The 20,387-nt window shown below is 40.4% G+C and overlaps 1 protein-coding gene across 1 annotated transcript in view; it reads right to left on the bottom strand.

The window, feature by feature from the left end:
- Positions 1–20,387, bottom strand: part of EEA1 (early endosome antigen 1) — a 71,009-nt gene that overhangs the window by 49,886 nt on the left and 736 nt on the right. The window contains exons 2-4 of the mRNA XM_026035535.1: positions 11,480–11,572; positions 8,536–8,661; positions 463–590 (exon numbers count right to left, since the gene is read on the bottom strand). Coding sequence (XP_025891320.1) covers positions 463–590; positions 8,536–8,661; positions 11,480–11,572 — 347 coding nt within the window. The remainder of the gene's footprint in view (positions 1–462; positions 591–8,535; positions 8,662–11,479; positions 11,573–20,387) is intronic.

Genomic DNA, 20,387 nt, shown 5'->3' with positions numbered 1-20,387 from the left:
AAGCAAAAGGTGATGATATAATCACCCAGTACCATAACCACCAAACGACAAAATCAAGTTGCTTCTCATTCTCGAAGGTTGTCCTTCACCATCCTCAAAAAATGCAAAAATCCTCAAAAAATGCAGTTTCACTTCTACACTGAAAAGAATGCAGAAACTGATCTTCCGCCTTGATCCTAAAAATGTTACCATTTCGCAACCCAGCATTGTCAGCTGCATGAGAAACAGGTGATATAATTAAAAATATAAACATACCTGTTAAATAATAGATGCTAATCTATTATTTATCAATATCAGCCAATATAAGTTTCAAGCTGCTTTTTAGCTGTATTTAGAAATGGGGCATGAACACGTAAATACTTTACTGCATAATTAAGTGCTCAAATTAATACAGCCTGCATTGTAATTAGAAGCAGCTCAATACTGACACAAAAGCACATGCACAAAGGAATACTGTTCCACCTGCTCGGTGACAGATGACTTTCCCCTCCGTGAGTTGAATCAATGCCAGAATCATGAACTGCTTCATAGTGCTTGAACAGCTCCTCAGCTGATCCATGAGACTTCATACACAGAGGACAAATAAAGCCCTATTATAAAAAGAAAAAAAATAAGTGAGAACCAAGATTTGTCTTTTTGAATTATTTTTCCTCCACCATTTACAATTTTGTTTTATAATTAAAAGGAAGAAAATATATATTTTTTAAGAAAAGTACTTCCATACAACTTGTCATAAAATCTGGTGGTTCTTCCAAAGAGGAGAGGATTTGGGGGCTTGTTTTCAGAAAAGGCAATACAAAAATAAATGTAAAGGACATAAAATAAAACCCTCTAAAGCACAGCTTTTTATGTACCTATACGACCATATCCAGATTTTAATATGAACCAAGGGAGAGTGGAAAACAGTGTTCATCTTGCATATAATTCATACACGCAGTTCAGAAGCAAAGAACTGAAATCACCCCYCTGCAGTCTATAGAATCAGAAAACATCCGCTCACATTCCAGAATATTTATTGCAAGCTTAACAATAGCAAAAACTTAACAGGGCAATATTCTACCCCCAAAGTCAAGAGAAAATAGTCACTTTAACATACCTTTAAACAYGTGTGGCCAAACTGGCATTCACCAGAACTGTTATATATATCACTTTATTGAACAATCTATTCAATCTGCTTTTAATTGATGAGGTTTAATTTGGTTATCATGACCAGCCCGAGCCAAATTCTCCTTTACGCTGTAGCCAATATGCATCACTCAAGCGAAACAAAATTTCAGAGTGGAAGTAAACGATTTAAAAGTGCCTTATAATTCCTAACTGAATAAAGAGACCCTCATGCGAGTGAAATTAAGGTCCTATTTTGTTTAATTTACTTGAATTATGCATTTACATTTTTAAACATTCCCCTTCCGTAATGATTTGTATCGCACTCCAACTCTAATTGTATCATGTGAATTGTGTTAATTGGATCATATTCAAACCCTAAAACACAGACTCTGGCTATCCAAAATCAGAACGCTCGCATCTCACATAACATACACTCCAGCAAGATACCCAACAGACAGACACAGAGTTTTGACACTCAGTTTATGTTCTTATCTGTGTATTTGGACACTCCTAGATAAGCCCTGGAACTTTAAACAGAATTACAAAGTGAGCATACTGAAGGTATATGTTGTCACTCACAGTAGCACTCACTTTCTAACTTGACGTTGATAGAATTTTATTTGACAAGTCATTATAAACTAAATAACCAAATACTAATATGGATTTATTCCAAGAGAACTATCAAGTTAGGCTATTCAAACACAACTGAATCTCCAGAGCACTGAACAAGATCCTTATTACTTTTATTTTTTTTATTTCTATTTGCTTTTTTTTTCAGAAAATTTAAGAAATTAAGTATAGTTGCTTGTCAAATCCACTACATCATCATACTGAAGACCAATTTCAGCAAAACTGGATCAAACAAAACAGCATCTTCCTTCCAAAGCAGAGCATAGTCATTTACCTGTAACTACAATTCATTTATCTACCGAATTCATCCACATGGTTCCACTTAACATTAAACCCAGTCACTCATTCCTAAGCGCCCGTGCCGTGAGGGATACAGGAAAGTTGGTTCCCTACTGTGCTCCCAGTAACATCTACCCCATATAATTAGCACGGGGCAGCAATGAAGGTTACCCTGAGCAAAAGCAGCAGAGGGAGTATCTAGAAAATTCCTGGCAAAGAGCAACGACAATAAATGATAGGACAGGTCCAAAGGCAAGGAATTTGCTTTGTAGATGAATTGGGAGCAGAAGCWCTCACGCACTAACTGCAGCCACCCCTTAGGGATGAAAAGACACGCACGCAATTCCCACTGCTTCCMTGGGCTTCCTGCCGACAGCAGGAGCTGCTCTGCAGCGAGATGAGCACATCCCTGCACGGCACCAGTGAGAGCAGAAAACTGCTCTGTCCTGTCCTTCCTTGCACSGTTTATTCCTTTCCTTTTAAGCAGCAACATCTGCTCAGTTGCTTTGGGCTGCTCGGTTGGGTTTTATTGTGTGGAAAGAAGGTCCTGGAGAAGAGGAAAGGCAAGACAATGTCTGCAATTAGCCCAAGGCGACAGCAATCAATCTCTCATCTCAATTACTACCAAAGGCGGACGGAGATTTTTTTCCAAAATCTGTCAAAACTGAACGCGGTTCCACCACCGACAAGAAAGCTGCAGAGCCAGTGGGATGCCCTGGATCCCAGCAAGTGGACGGGACCCAGAGTGAAACCCACTGCTGCCAGGAGGCCAGGGGAAGCACGCACAGAGTTTCCTTCCTAATAACAGGAACCACCTTCCCCTTGCTGGGCTGCAGTAAGGAGAGTGCCAGCCAAATACAGCCATAAAAACCCCACTCTTTCCTAGCATCACCCTGAGATGCGTTTTGAAAATGCATATAAAAGTATACTTTAGTCATCTGTAGCTGAACATGTGGGGAGGAGCAGAAGAGAAGAAACTGAAATGCATCTGAAACACATTTTTATCTATTTGCAGAATGTGGATCAAGTGCAAAATGCTCACACACCGGGCAGACGTGGTCCTGATACAAAGGGCAGAYGACACAGTCACAGCCACTAAGGGGCTGTCACACGAGCTCCCCCAGCTGCCGTGAGAGATGGAGGGAGGTCTCCATTCCAGCAGGTCTACGCTCATCTTCCTTAACTGCACAGACCTTCACAGGAAGGGCAAGGACCAAAGTTCTTGTATCTGAAGAAGGAGGTCACCATACACGGCATGCACCATTCCCTTTTCCCAAAGGCTGTATTAACCAAAATTACCCAACTGGGTAAAGCTCATTTAAAAACACATTTAGGAGCTGCGCTGCATGAAGCATAGSCAGGGAGAACTGAAAGGGATTTAATATTCCTCAGTTATTAAGGCAAAGAGAGCACGTTCAGCAYCTGCAGCGCTGCACACACAGGCACAGTTCCTACCTCCCTGACTGACGCTTCCCTGGAGCTTTCTCTCTTGCTTTATGCAGGGGAGAGAAAAGTGCCCCCCAAAAGTTAAGGACCATTAGATGATTTCTGTTTTGTTTGTTTTCTTCATGTAGAGAGTACTTCCATCACATGTTGATTCCCGAGTTCTTGATCCAGCGGGAAGTGCCCGGATGCCGCAGGCCTGGCCACAGGCATCCCCACAGCACCACACGAGCCTCTCTTGCTACAAAGACTTCCAGCACATCAGCTTTACTGAGAGCACAACAGCAATCACTAGCTAGGGGCTTTGGAGGCCTCTTTGTCCTGCCCCGTGTCAGCTCCTAGTGCCAAATTTCACCAACTATCTCAGCTACCTACATGGAAGCACRATAGGATTCTTTCATTGGCCTTGTCTCATGACTAGGCCTGTACAGACATGCCTGTGTAGCGGCTTTCCTCCTCTGCTAGGTAAGATTTACCTTCAGCCCTGGTAAAGTTACGCTCCCCTGAGCTCTCTCTTAAAATGCATCTCAAGAAAATGGCYCCTTTTAGGTAACAGATTTTTATATATTATCTCATATAAGATATATAATATAAATATMAAAAACTAAGTATTAAATATAACATATAAATACTTATTTATATATAAAACACAATTAGAGCATATAGCACTCTTCACTATTACAGACAGAATTTCTGCACCATCTTAAATTTTTATCTCAGCTATTATGTCATGAGTCAGACTTAAACAACTAGAGAACTTTGCAATTTTCCACTGAGAAGTCAATTTTGTTCCACAAACACACTTCTTGGAAAACATTCACGTACTGCAGCGAAAGAAAGAGCAGAACTGCAATGTAACTGACACTTCTACTATATGGAAATGATAAAACAATATTCTACATGGAGAGCTCGGGCCCAGGGTCTAGTTTACAAATTTTAGTTTCTGTGCTTCCTGTTGACCRTTCAGAAGTGCCGGGCTGGCACTCAAGGCTCTAAGCAGCATGCACACCGTGCAACAGCAGTGATCCAGATCCAGATCCACAACATCCTCTAACCAAGCTGCATTCCTGTCAGTCCTTCAGAATTCAAACTTACATTAACAATTACTTCACAAACCTTATTAAAAACATACAGCTTGTCTTGCTGCTATAGCTCAACATGTTCAAAAACTGAAAGCAAGTTCAAGAGCTGTAGGGGGCACATCCATCCATGCAGAGGCATACACCTTTCTGGAGCTGGTTTTCATTTTAAAGCATGACAAATTCTTGGAAAGTCTCTCAATTCACTATTCATGGTTTTGCCCTACAGCCAAATATTCACCATCCTTCTATCAATAAGGTATGGGTTTTCATCACCATTTAAACAGTAACTCTAAAGTGAAGGTTAGATATTCTCCAGTTACACTGTGATTTAGAAGCTGAAACATTTTACAGGACAGGTTAAGAACAGCATATACTCAGGGCCGCAGAACAAAAAATGTATTCATGTTTCAGAGCTGAAAGTTTCAAGCAGTTTCTACCCGGTATTTCCTGATMACCTATCAAAACAATCAACTCAAGAAGTTCTCAGGCATCAAGGACAAGACCATGTTCAGAATTTATTTCAGAAGTCTTACATACCAACATTCTTAAGTTAAAGAATACATAAAGAAAATCATTCCTTTTATATTGTTATCAGGAAAATACATTTTGTTCCATGCCTTCTCCCAGAAAAGGCACTTTCCTTGAGCTTTACACACTCAATAATATGATAGTGTCTTCATTGGATAACATCTCTATCTAATCATATGAAAGATGACCTTTTCACCTCTTCTCTAATAATTAAACTCTGGAGTCTGTTTCAATTTTACATGCAAATATTTAACCTTCAAATCAGAAAGAAAAAACATGTCTGCCTACAGTTCGTTTATAATAGACTGCAGGCTCAATATCTTTCAAGAAAGGAAGCTGGCTTTACTAGACAAGAATAGAACCAAAATAATTTCTAGCCCAGTTCTTTCTCTTTTTATTACTATTGATGAGTCTATCACAACCTACAAGACACTTTTGTGACAAATTAGAAACTCTAATTTAGTGGATCTTCTTTAAAGAAAAAAAAGTCAGTCGCATTGCATGGCCAAGTCAATTCAGATCAGTATCTCTAATTTGCTATAACATTTAAGCAAGCAATAAGAGAATGGAGAATTCATGTGGCAAGACAGTTCAACCAACAACTTCTGTTCCTAAGCCAAACAGGAAAGTATCACTGAGGTGAAACCAGCTACTGTGACCTAATTTGATAGTATGAGAAGGAACTGAAGGAGCATCCCAAGATGCAAGAACTCAATCCTAGCCTTAAAGGGAGGAGATGATGGTCTGTGCACCTGCAAAAAAAATCAATCTGCAATTGCCTTTGTTAGTTACAATATGGTATCTATGAAAGAAGGAGGAACAAAATCCCTGTTTGGGAATGAGGTGCTGCACAGGGCCTCCGTACAATATTTGCTGGCTGAGTCAGCTACGCGAAGAACTTGGCACCAACCTCATGGTGTTGCTTCTGGCAGTAGGACAGGCTTTTCTTTTCTTTTTTTTCTGTCTTTTGAGGTAAGACTTAATCTGTGCTTCCAGGGGAAAAAGAAGGTATTTTAATGTCACTTGAACCAGTTACATGCTAAAATCCCTGGTTTGAAGCATGAAGACTCTACAAAGATGTCTTTAAGTGAAGTATCCTAAATAAAGCTGAAGGTGAATTGTGAGGATACGTTCCAGCAGTCCATCAGACACAGTCGGATGTTCCAGCAGTAAAACGCAGTAATTTCCGAACACTGGCTCTCATTGCCCAGAGCAATGAATGAAGAACAGAGCAACAAGAGCACATAGCAGCAAATCAAATTCTGATCAGCAGACAAGGTTTTACCATCAGAAAGTGGTTCAATGAAGAAACCAATAGGCAAACTTAAAAGGGTGGTACTAATGCTTRGGTCCACAGACCTAACAATTTTTCAGGTCACATGTAACGTAAATTCGAACCCAACATTGACTCCACAACACTTAATATCTGGGTCCTACCTCTATTGCTGAGGACAACGCACTGGAAGAAAATTGAGTCCAGTAGCATCTCCATCACCTTCTTTCGACAAAACGTATTTGAACTTTCACAGTAGTAACAAGTTTCAGAAAGACAAACTCAGCAATGCTGCATATGTCTGCTAGAGAAAACAACCCCAAACACATCATTTTTTTCTCACAAAGTTGTCTCATAAATTGCCAAGATGGAAGGGAAAGTGACAACCTCACTGTGTTGCTCCTTCAAAATCAAGATGTGCTTGTTACAAATACAAATACAAAAAATACAAATACAATTCTCCTTTTCCATTAACAAGTGCAAACCAATTTCTTAGTGATCAAAGTTTTTTAAATTTTCCATATTGGTACTGATAGCAATTATTAATAGATGTCCCACTGCTTCGGTCCTTCTATGTATGCTGATATAAGATTAAACTGAAAAAAAAATCATATATTAGCTTTCTTTGCTTCTTATCTCTTCCAGTTCTTTTCTGAATCACTGTACCGAAACCCACAACTAACAACAGGGCTTGAGCTACACGTGAACAACTTGAACTTCACGTGCCATATTCAATGCACAAGTTTGATCAAGTTAAAAAGTCATAAATCACTGACAGGAGTAACTGCTGGTGGAAAAACAACAACAAAACCACAGAGCAGGCAAGAACCCTCAGTCAACTCCATGGGATTACTAAGTATTACCAATTTAAAAAAGAATAATTTCTTCAGGTAACCAAACCATCTCACATCACAGTATGCACAATACTTTCACATGACAGAAATCTGTCACTGGTAAAGTCACAGTTTACTTAAGAAAGGCAATAACCAGTCCTATTGATTATAAGGCAGTTCCCTGGTGCAGCAGCAGAACAAAAACTGCTGGTTTTACTCAGATCTTACAGAAATATTGACTGCTCCTTTTCACAGCTCACACTTCATCCCTGAGAAAAGATCTCAAGTAGCCTAAGGGTGATCACTGCTCTCCTGACAACCTTCCTCATCTTTGGATCGATGGCCCACGCACTTTTAAGTTTTCCTTCTGAAAATAACTATAAAGCACAACTGCACTTCAACTTCCAAGTAGGAGAGAAATCACTACTTAGCCAATACATAGAGCAATATATACAATAAAATTATATAGTTCATACCGCTAAGAATAAACATTTGATTCCAAAACTCAACAAAGGAAACATCATCAGAAAAGAAACAAAAACTACCTCATTTCCATGAAGCCCAGCTAGTAGGAAGCTGCCTACCCCCAACAGTCAAGAATCTGCTCTCTGAGATTCACAGAGGAACAAATCAGACCGCCCCGTCCAGCTGAAGGCTCTTACTTTCCCCTTTTACACTGCACCTTTGGAAGAAGTTAGAAACACTCTATTTCTTACAATACCTTCCCAAAACACCATTTGCATTTTGTTAAGGTACATAAAGCAATTCCAATAAAATTCTGGGCTGTGGTTAAAGAACACTAGTTTATACTTTTGCTATAGTACTGAAGTCTCTTTCAAAAACGTTCAAAACAAGAAGTTTATAAATTACATTCGAGTATCCCATCTTTGGTTCTCACCTTTCACCGAGTGTATCTACCTCCACTTGTAAATTTGCTTTAAAGGTAAATAGCAAATAAAAGCTGGAAATACTTAATTTCACATAGGTTGTACCAGAGCTGATACCGTGCTTATCATGACACTGACCTTGAGTCTRTTAAAGTAGAGTCTATTAAATAGTATGACTGTCTAATTTATAAGAAAATCTAGCAAAAGCTGTCCAAAAAGATTGTATCAGTGTGAACAAGTCAGCCAGCACTGAGCGTATTTCAGGTGAGAACCGCAAACCAGAAAGCCGGCCATGGAGGAGTCCTTTGGCCAAATGTAAAATTTCTACTCATGCATTAAGAGATTAATTATGTTTCAGTGAGAAATCACAAGAAAAAAATGAGAAAAGTGACGCCCAAGCCATAAGAAAAGATCGATATCCACTTAAAGCAGCCCATTACCAAAGCTATTGAAACAATATAAACAAGACCCACAGTGACAGTTGGAAGGTCACGAAGCTCCTGTCTTCTCCTTTCTGTCCCAGAGTGCTCATTCTGGTAATGTTCACACAGATCAGTAGGAGTTACACACACTTTCATACATAGTGGACAGATGAAGCCCTGTGAAATGTATATTTGTTTTTAGGAAACTAACAAAGACAAAAAAAAAACAGGCTTGGAAACATATGATGTTCAAATTTTTATGCTGAAGCTTCCCTACAATCACTGAAAGCGTTTGCAGCTACTTCCAGATCTTTGCAAAGACTTTTTTTTTCAAAACAAATAAATCTATGCTGCATACTACTACTTGTTTTCCACAGCCCTTCCATATGACAAATGAACATGCTACACAACAAACCATGCATGGACCATCATAAGGCATCACATCAGGCCCATCCTGCAGCTCCTCATAAAGGTTTTGAGACATTTCAAAGACAGAGACAGAGATGGGWTGGTGAGATTGCAGAAATATCTCCCTAAATTAATACACAGATGTGTAAGGCAGCTGTCACAGGAGAATAAAGCTATTTTAATTTTCAGAAGAAAGCAAATTTATGGGAACAGGCATGGCTCAGCAATCCCTGCAACTGCATGCCTGGCATTCTCATTTAAGGCAAAACGTGAAGCTTGCTTTGCCGAATTTTAAAAACAAAGTAAATAAATAAACCCTCAGGATGTTCACCTGAGATTTACCAAAGAAAAAAGTTCAACCAGTTCCTGAAGACCTGCAGCTTCAAGACACATCCTACATGCCTAAACACATAGAAAAAGCAGGGCAGAGCTTAGGGTGCTCTGGGAGTCTCTGCCTGCAGACTCTCTGCATACAGGGGCAGACAGAGCAGACTACACACTTGCCAACCCAAAGCAGCTCCACTGCACTAACAGAACAAATGTTAGTGGATTCACTGCACAAATGCATCATTCAGCACCTCACTGCTGCACCTGGAGTTGCACTGGGTCTGCAAAGGTAAAATAGACTTTTTATTCTTAGTCAGATTATGCAGTGAATAAAACAGGCATCCAGATTTGATTATAGGTTCAGGTCTGGATGTGATATGCAATGCTGACATTGCCACAAAAGGGACTTAAATAATAGTACTTCTCTCTCCCCTTGAACAAGGAACAACTTGAAGTTTTAACCAAATCACCCTTCCCTCTCCTTTTATTTTATACTACAATTCCCAAATATCACGACTGATTTCAAACAGGTCTGAAGGAGGTAGAAGATAAGAGAATCTGCAGAGATCTATTAACTCTTCTCCATTTGAACCATGAAACAGCAATACAAATCGGAAAATCAAGTCACAAATAGGGCTGGAATGAAARMAAGTYAGTTGGATTTCTCATTTTATGTAACACTGGAGAAGCAGGTGGGACCATAACCATATAACAGGAAAGTAAAGCCTCCAAGAGGCTGGATAATGTGCTTTGGGAGAGACAGTTCTCGGAAAGAGAAATCTCCGGCCAGCTGCAGAGGAAAAGGAAGACCAGCAGAAAGGCTCGAGCTACAGGCTGCAATGGATGAACCTTCAGAGAGTAAGAAATCACCACCAGCTTCAGAACTAATTTCAAACAGATTTTGAAAGTTATATTTTAAAGGAAGCACCTTTCTTGCAACCAGTGAGACAGCTAGTGGAATTATTGACGACTAAAAGATTTTTTTTAGCATGTTACTACCAAAGGTGACACACTAGCCTTTGGTCTGAGTTCCAACTCAACAGTAAGAAAAAAATAGTACAACAGTACAGGCAGGCACATCCATGTTTTACAAGTTCTTTTTATGTCAAGAAATAAATACATGAGTATTGCTGTACCAGCAGTGATATTATTGCCACATTAACAGGATCRTGTACTTTTAGGCAAACTTTAGAAGGAAGCAATTATCTCTCATTGCATATTCTTATGCACTAATTAACTACAGAARTAATGAGATTTTACTCTGCAATTTAAGAATATTTGTTCTTTAATTTACACTGCAAGGACAGTGTAAATACGCAGACAAAACAGTTTTTGACTTACAAGCACATGACATGGGTGACATGCAGCAAGAAATTAAGGAATGTTTGATTATACTGACTTCATTAAGGCTTCGCTAGCTGAGAATTTAGCACAGATGTACAGATGTAAGGCAATTATGACTTTAAATAACACAATGAGAAGACCTCTTATGATGTGTGACATATGCATGGGTATTTGAACCATCAGCTACTTCATTCAGGGTAAGAAAGGGCACTCTGCTCCCTTAAATGCTGTAATAACACTGTAATTAACATTGCATTGCATTTGTATGTTAAACTGGAAACATTTGTAATCTAGGTAATGAGGCTACATTAGCACCAGATAGCTTAAACGGCCAGTGAAGTCAGGCTGAATTTTTCAAAGTTAATATTTGACACATTGTAAATCCAAACACATTGTAATTTGGAACTGATGCAAGAAGAGCAAAACAACTTATGCTGTTGGTCAAGTACAGAGCAGATAAAAAACAGATATGATTAAAAAGTTAGACACAGGCACAAAAGAAAAATAAGCCAACACATTTCATATTTAGGTGGAGAAGGTGGTTTCCAACATACATTATGGCTTAACAGAAGCAAGGACTACAAGTGGAAAATATTGTGCTTTGTTTGCTGAAACTCTCATATAAGATTTAGTAAGGAGGAACATTAAGGTTTTGTTTCAAATTCTTCTCTACATTCTTTCTCTACAGAAAAGACTGTTTATGGCTGCGTAATAAATASACCTAATCAAAAGTTATGCAGCTATATGACCTATCTTTATATTTAAATAACTCATTATTGTAAGATAGTACTTTTGAGTATTTATTTCATACAATTAATTTTAGATAAGGTATAAAAAGAAATTCCAAACAGTTTCATAGCAGCAGAAATAGCTCCCAAAGTTTTGTATTATGGCTGCACACACTGGTGYACAGTACCTCGGAGGAGCCTTCGTTGTTCACGTCCACAGCATTTCCTGGTGCAGCAGATGAATCTGAGTCAGAGCTCTGAGACCCAACTCTGCCCGGAGTCTGAAAGACAGAGGGGGAAAATGAATGCAGGCAGACTGTGTTTAATAATGCATGGTATCCTTGCTGTCCAAATGTCTCTCTTGCATTTGCTAAAATATGGAAGTATTTTCCCTTCACAGCACTCGGAAAAGCTGCCACACAATTTTGCAATAGTCACTCCAACACTCCAACTAAGGCTTATACCCAAGAACCAATATGTCAAACAACAAGCAGAAAGCACAAGCCAAGGCCAGGACTTCAGCTCACTTCCTCTTATCAACACTCAATGCAAAATGAAGAATTAAGAACTAAATTAAACTCTGTCCTTCTATTGCTCCCTCTGATGTTAAATGAGGTCTCTCTATCCAACAGAAAACACCAGACACTTTTTGAGGCAGTAAACTGATACCATCATACCACTTTCTTGATACGCTGTCCATATTTTTAACAAATATTTAAATATTTTAAAGAAAAGCAAAAAATGAGACACCCTGATTGTAACCTTAGTTACAATAAGTAACTAAGCAGGTACATTAGAGCTGCAATTTGAAAACTAAAATACGAAGACTATAATTAACATTAATCAGCAAGGCAAAGTAAATTCCTATCATTATGCTGGAAACAAAAACAATAGCATTGGCTTGAAATTATGTATTTAGAGAAAATAAGCAAATAAAGTTGAAATACTACTTGATTCAAAACTGGATGGATAGATCCCAGTTGGTAATTCTTTTTTAATTTATCCTTCTATTCCAGAAGTTCACTTTTCCTTCTCTTATTTGTCTCCAGAACTCCACTTTTTGGCTGTTGTTGTCARAAAACTGAGCATTTTTAAGGCAAACATTAGTAAGGAAATTACCTCAAATACCCCCTCCTAGTTTATAAAAATAAGAAGCTCATTATCCAAATTCATAGTGACAATTAAAAGTAGGATTAAGCAATGTTACTGCACTAGTTAGCCTATCTGAAATATTTTATGAATATATTATGAAGAATTTAACGCGGAGGATTAAAACACATAAAACTTTAAATATACAGATTTAAATCTACAGAGAAACAGAATAAGTAGTTTAGTTTCTAAATACTGGTATCTCCAAAATCTTGTTTTAGAATTTTCTGTCATGAAAAATAGTTTTCATGCAAGTGAATGTATAGCCTTTCACAAAACATATGCAAATGCAAGCTTTTCCATATTTTCAAAAGAGTATACATTTTCCTCATGTGTTTTGTAAAGATCTGTCTATTTTCAAATTCCATGAAGTTTACAGCCTTTTACAATTGATCAAAACAAATAAATCTGTAATAAAAAGGTCAGGTTTAAAAAACAGGCCYTGAATTCCCATGAGAAACAGTTTGATTTTAAAAATGTTTCAAAGGGTGACACGTAGGGGTGAGAGAAGCAAGCTGCCAAGAGCTGGCAACAGCAAGTATGAGAGGGGAAAATCTTTTCTTAGCCCAAACCTTCCCTGCAGTCTTCACTTGGGTGATCAGCACGTGGGGGGGGGGGTTCCTTTCTCTGCATTTTTTTATTTTAGTTGTTTATGTTTTGTCTTTTTCCCCATTTCTGAAGAAAGTATGAACACAATATAGCTTCCATCTAGACAACATGCAGTAGCAACAGGCAAGATGATGCATGGTGGTCTAGGCAACAAAGAGGCTAGAAAGGTACAAGTTAAAAACACGAGGAGCAAGCAAAGCCTGCCAAGTGTGAAGGCATTAGTACTTCTTGCTGCCTCTCCTTTCTTGGTCCAGCTGTCACTCCCTGCCTCCTCCAGACATCCGCATGTTGCCTCTCTGGACCACAGGGGCCGCGTGCAAGGCTGCGGAGGGAGGGAGGTGGTTAWCGGCACCGCGCAGCTGCCCTCTGTTAACCTGCTCTCCTAGTTGCAGAGATCTGGGTTGTCCCCAGTAACTGAGAAGGACAAATGTTACAGAGATCACACATCTTCAGAGAGGCCGAAAGCTACAGGCTGTTCAGCCCCTCTTTGGTCGCTGGGCAAATTATGAAGTGAGTCCTTTCAGATTATGTTTTGGGGTACCTGAAGGAGGAGGTGACAGCATGGATTTCCCTGCCCCACGTGATCTAGGTGTTCCTGCTTGGGGAGGGGGGTTGGACTAGATGATCTCTAGAGATCACTTCCAAGCTAAACTATTCTGTGACTCTGTGATTTACCAACGGTGACAGCATGAATTTAACAACAGTAGATCACTCCTGATCAACCTGACTGCCTCCTTTGATAAAATGACTGGATTTGTGGATGAGGGGAGAGCAGTACATAAAAGAACTGTCTGCAGAGTTGGGTTAACGGATTTTACTCTCCCTGGATACTAGCAGTATGTGAGGTACCACGGAACTGTCCTGAGACCCTTCTGCTTAGTGCCTTTATCAGTGACACGGAGGAGCAGACAAATTGCCTGCTCCTGAAGTTTACAGAAGATGCCAAAATAGGGGAAGCAGCTGACACAGTCCAGGGCAGGGCTGCCATGCAGAGGGACTTTGCCTGGCCATAGAAATGGACTAACTGAAACTTTATGAAATTCAACTAGACAAACGCCAAGCCATGCCCCCTCGTAACCGGACAGCTCGGGGCTGGCTGGTTGTGGGGCAGCTGAGCCGAGAGGAGTTGGGGGGCAAGTTAGATACCGAGCCGAGCATGAGCCAGCAGCGCGTCCTGTCCGCAGGGAAAACCAACAGCTGCCTGGGCCCTGCTAACAGCAGCAGAGCCAGGGGTCACGGGAAGGGACTCTACCTGCCCACCCAGCACTCACTAGAGCACAGCTAGCTACTGTGGCCAGTTTTGCCTGCCCTTCTCCACCCCTGCCCCAGTACAGGAAAGAATGGATAAAATGGAGCAAGATCAGCAAAAAGACACCAACATGGTCAGGGACTGAGGAACCTGTCCTATGACCACTGAGAGGCTGWGAGACCAGGACTGGTTCAGCTTGCAGAGGAGATTGCTTGGGAGGGATCCAACAGTCACCCCTCTGGGCTTACAAGGAAGGCTTTGAGGAGAGGGAGTCAGGATCTTCAGAGTGGTGTGCAAGGGGACGACAAGAGACAGTAACAGAAACGAGAGAGATTTCTATCTCATGCTGGAAAAGCTTTTTCCCCTGTTAAGAAGCAGTGCAGGTCACGCAGAGAGGCTCTGCAGTCTCCATCCTTGAAGGTTTCAAGAACCCACTGGATGAAGCCCTGAGCAAGCTGGTGCGACCTCAGAGCAGATCCCGCTTTGAGCAGAAGGCTGGACCAGCCTGAATGAATCTGTAACGTCCTACACGCTCACCTGCGGAAACACAAAATGTAAGAGCTCTGAAATACAAGTTCGGTAACTTCATTAACAAAGACATGGATTGCCAGAAGAGAGTGTAGGAGGAATAATAGCCATAACTGTGGGGTGTAGACACGCTTCACCACAAGACAGAAGCACAAAGACATCAGAATGCTCCATCTAGCATCACGAATAGTTTTTCTCAGCTTATGTAGTTCAGAAGCACCTTCTCATGCAATCCATAAATTACAGTCAAACTACCCAGAAAGTTGTAATTCCATTTTGTGCAAGAACAAAGCATTCAAAGAAGATGTATATACATATGTCTACATATAGGAACAGCTATAAGTCACGTATCAAAGCTTTCTCCCATAAAGATGTTGAAAATTTAAGATGTAAGAATGAATTTCCTACTGAAAAGATTTTTTTCAAAAAAAGGTTCTTCAAGTCCGAGCACACCCAGAAGGTTTTAGACTGGCACTTAGCTATGGAGACGGTTACATTCTGCAGAAACTCGGAATCCAGGTCCCTCCCTGCCGCAGTGTCTACAGACCACAAGTACAAATGGAATTTTCCTGAAATGCAGAATGTGTCAGGATTAATGGATATGCACATCTTTAATCCCTTAAATGAAGGAACAATGAAGGGAAGTCTTTAGTTAGATCCTTCAATTCCAAAAATTGAAGAATGTTCCTTCACATCTATAGCCTTAGGAAGACAGTAGAGCAGAAGGTGGAAGCCCAGTTAATGACACAGTCTGTCAGTCCAGCAGGCTATTTAGACAGGAATAATGGAGCTCTACTTCAGCTTTAGCACATATAACTCTACTTTAACAATAACCCAAGAGCAGGTTTTCAGTATAGCGCATCATTTCATCCCAAAGCCAAGAATCTTCCATGACAATTAACAAAGAGCAATAGTATTTTCTTCACTTTCTACTGTAACTTCTCAGTCTAACTACTGTGCATTGGTAACCAGCTATCACATTTCACCCCAGAGCTGCCTGCAGTTCACACTGACAATTGCATATTAAGTTGTGCTAGTTTAAGCACTACAATTTGTAGGTTATTACAACCTTCAGGATGAAAGGTGCTGTATTAATGTGCAGTGTTATCAACTGTGTGGTTGGTTAAAGAATTTTCTTTATSCAACATTTCAGTCATGATGTAATCACACTAAACGGCACCGCATGGCATGTCTTAGGATGTGTAATATGCAAATACAAGACAGGAATTATTAAACAAATATATTTTGACAAATCTGGCCAAAAAATTCCTTTAACCTTTCAAGAACAATGTGCTTATTTTAAAACAGAAAGCACAGTGCCTTACTCTAAGGAGGCGACCTTTTCTTCCCCCTGCATGGTACCCAACAGGGTAGAAGGATACAGGTCACTAGGTACCTTTAGGTACCTAATCAAGATCAAGAGAAACACACCATAAAATCCTTATCYGAATAGTACAAACTAACAAGAACATAATCAATACATATTCAGCAGTGTGTTATGGAAACTGAGACCACAAATGGATTTTACTTATCTTTTAAAGCTGTACTGTAATATAAATATCCTTCACTAGTCAAATAGGAGGTTAAGGATTTTTYTTTTTTTTTAGCTAGGTTCCTAGACCTCTGTTATACCATGTTCTATAAAAGTCATAATCATAAAACATTAAACAACTGTGAATGAGGCCCAGACTGTGTGAATTAAGGAAAGACTAAGAATGGCGCTTCTCATTTTCAATTGCCTTAGTTATTCTCTGCTGAATAAATGGACTATACTGGGGAGGAGACTTATGAATCACATATGAAAAGTGACTTTTCAGACAGGCTTCTATAAATGTACTCTTACATAATTAACATTTGAAGCCTACAGGCATACCTGGTACTGGAAGACTGATCATGCAGAACTAGTATCTCACCCAGTATATGGGTTTCCTCGGTGTCTGACTTAAATGTGTTTACTTTGAGAAATGCATACATTCCTATTAGCACTACAGTGGTAAAAATAACRTGCTAAATCTCACAGCGTTGTTCCTCACGTGCTGTCAAAATCCTAAGTTAAAATAATAAAGAAACATCATTAACAACAAAAAGGAAGAGAACGATTGCAGCTGCTTTCTGAAAAGGATCAGAAAATTGTATAATGAATGAGTTGAGTGAAATGAGAGAGTATAAATATGGACTCTACAGTGCCATTTTTGCATAGTCATTTATCTATCTATAGCTCCTCTATGCCATTTATAATACAATTTTCAGCTGTTTCAAAATGAGAATATACTAAAACTTAAAAAAACCTAGCAAGCCTTGAGAATATGTGTTACAAATATAAATTAACAGTTTTCCCAGCAGAGATTGTACTACATAAAGGTACTACTGTGCAAATGTACCAAGCTCCCTGGCAACAAAAAAGATGCAAGAAAATAGAAAAGCCAAATTCCTTGCTATCAAACAACTTTCTTTTGTGCATCTTGTGCATGCTTTAGGGACTCTTGGGCATCCTTCAGAGTCTAGATACATTCAAAAKAACTTTTCTCAGAAAGTTTCAGAAGCTGAAGAGGAAAGAACTAGCTTTCACTTCAGACAAAGATATTTCATGCTTCAAGCCAATGTTTCATACACAATGTATTTTCAAGGCCTCAGTATAATATTCTGAACTCTCAAAGCATTTTAATTAATTACACCAGACAACATTGTCACTTAGACTAATTAACATGGTTGCTAGAAACGCGTATTATGGTACAGAACACAATGTTTATTTCTTTAGAAGTGTGATGGCTTTCTGATGACTCCTTAATATGAAACGACTCCTGACTCCAAGAGAACAAAACCTTTCTTTTACGTAATGCAATCAGCTCTACACAAGCAGATCCTGTAGGAATGAGGAAAATTATCTACATCCTCGGACCCTACATTGTTGAATTGACCTGGTGTTCAACACTCACCTAAATAAACACAGGCTAGCTACCCCAGCAATTAAAAAGGTGAAAAGAAATATACAGGCAAGTTATGAGACACAACACAGCCCTGATGAGTAAATGTTTTTATCTCAGTTTCTGAGCTGGAAATAAGAGAAAAGCTTACTATTTAAGCTACAGAACTACTGAAAAAAAAAAAATCTCATCCAGAAACCAACTGGAAGAAGTATCACTAAAAATCACAGGAGCAAGGATCTTACCATGTAAATAGAGCACAACAGCTATAAGTTATACATAGACTGTTAAATACAAAGAATTAAGACAGTCATTGAAAAGGCAGTCTAGTTGGCCCAGCAGATGTGTTTTCATTGTGATGTCTACAAAATATGAGAGCTGAGGGAGTTCTCCAGTGACTGAAAAAAAAGTGCCTCCTCCATACACAAAAATACTATTTTTCCCAAGTTTTGCTACCCTGCAAATTTTAAAACAGGCAAAGGAAGCTGCTGTAACAGACCAGAGGCAACAAAGGAGCAGCTGGGAGGGGGAATTTAGGCCACAGAGGGCATTGCAAGTTTGATGCAGTAAGGAAAGGACAGCTCTGACAGCTCGCTAAGAATTCGTGTATGTAACGCTGGTAAAAATCAAAATATTTGGATAGGAAAGCTGCATCTCTGAGACATTCCTCACAGATCTGTTTTGGGAAAGACCATCTTTTGCCATACCAGAAAAAGAAAAAAAAAAGCACATAAAACTGAAAAGTGGTAAGAATCTGAATACGAGATTTTTATGGTGCAAACATATGGATGCAAGCTTAGTAAAAGCCTGTAGAGAAAGGGCCTAAGGTAAGGCCTTAACTGAAGACAGCACAGGGACACTAAGTGAGCAGCGTTCAGCAGCTACTGGTATCTGACACTTTCTGTTTTGACAACASGCCACACAAAGCCACAGAGAGGACACTTCAAAACAAAAAGCCACTCTGGAGGAAATCAAAAGGTCATTAGAGAACAGGGGGAGTATCACAAGAAGGGAAATATCTGATGTTTAAAAACTGAAAGAACAAGGCTAAGTGAACTAAATAACAAAGTGTATCTTTATTGCTTTCCTATCGCTCCTTCCTAGCTTGAGGGCTAGCTCTGCAAGCTACAGGAAGTGGAGTGCAATAAAGATTTCCCTTTTGCTACATTCTGTGGGGATCCAAGTTATGTCATCAGCAATGACTCGCCACCAGGCGAGAGCGGAAGACATTACTTGGAATCAAACAAAGCTCTCAATGAAAACAAACCAAATATATACATAAAAGCTACGTCCCAGTGACAGCACAGTAGTTTCTCACATGTGCTACGCACCAGCTGCGTTAATGACACACACAAAACCAGCAAGGGGAGATTTCTAGGCTTCGAAATTACTGCTTCAGATACATGAAAGTTTTTAACACTGGCACTCTCTGCATGCATCCCTATAAATTAGATGGGAAGCTACAAATCAATTGTAAACCCCAAGGCACATGGGACATCTTTTCCATAGCCTGTCAACCATAGATTTCAGGGGGAAAAGGTAAGTATGATTTTGTTCACACAATCACCACTTCTATTATGGGAGCATCAGGCTCTTGTAAGGATCAGGACTTTTAAAAATAGCTATTTGCACCAAGCAGGAGAGGGATGCCTGACAGCTTTAAGAGCCCTGCCCTTTCCCTAATAYTGGTCATTTCCTTATACTTGTGCTCTAAGAAATCTGCTTCCTCTTTGCCAGCTCTGCTATAACTGTGAGTATAAGTTTCAAAAACCACTGGGGAACATTTGTTTAAAATTTTCAGTGTTTTAAGGCTGAAATTTCAGATTTTTTACGGAAAATGTTCAGATGATTTATGTTCAGGGCCAAGTTTCTTGTGGCGCTGCCCGTAAGCACCTGCCTGCCTCGYGTCCGCTCCCCTCGAAGGCCTCTAATTCCTCAGCAACAACAAGCACCCGGTTAAGCGCCGACAACACTTAATTAGATCAGTCCGGCGCAGATTTCCCTGCGGGCTGCTGCCTCCCCATCCATTTCAGCAAGGAGGCTTCCCGGTCGCAGACACCAGCCTCCGAGCACACCAAGGACACGCTCTACCTCCTCAGGATCCGAGGGCGAAACGCAGCTGGAACCAGGGTGCACTTAGCGGTACCACCATTTTAAAGGGCTATCCCTGTCCACGTGTGTGTTTACTCACTGCCTGTCCGGGAAGGGAGAARCAGCGTCGCAATAAACCCTGGTTATTGCAACAAGTCCTCCCCGCGGGGCGGACAGCGCGTTGGTTTCGGGGCGCGCGTCGAACCGGGCGCTCGCCCGCGGGATGCCGGGCACGCGGCCTCGGCCGCCGGCGCCTCCCGCGTGCTCCGGGAAGGGCCTCGCCAGCCCCTGTCACACCCCGGCTCTTCTGTAGGTGCAGCCGGAGCTTCTGGAAAAGCCAGTTCCCAGGACAGGGCAGCGGGACGGGCTGCGTGCGGGCGCGGGGCTCTGCCTCGCCGCGCTCCTCGGCGCCTGCGCCACCCCGCCGGGCAGAGAGGGGCCAGCCGAAATAACAACATGGAATAATAACGTTTAAAAAATAGATACAAGAATGAAATGAAAATGACAGGAAATAAACTCGCGTGTGTTCGTTTTGCTGCCGGGCCG

Source organism: Nothoprocta perdicaria, unplaced genomic scaffold (assembly GCF_003342845.1).
Source record: "Nothoprocta perdicaria isolate Ctin4 unplaced genomic scaffold, notPer1 scaffold_160, whole genome shotgun sequence".
Taxonomy (NCBI): domain Eukaryota; kingdom Metazoa; phylum Chordata; class Aves; order Tinamiformes; family Tinamidae; genus Nothoprocta; species Nothoprocta perdicaria.
Note: the sequence above shows the minus strand (reverse complement) of the source record. Positions and strands in the feature narration are given on the sequence as shown.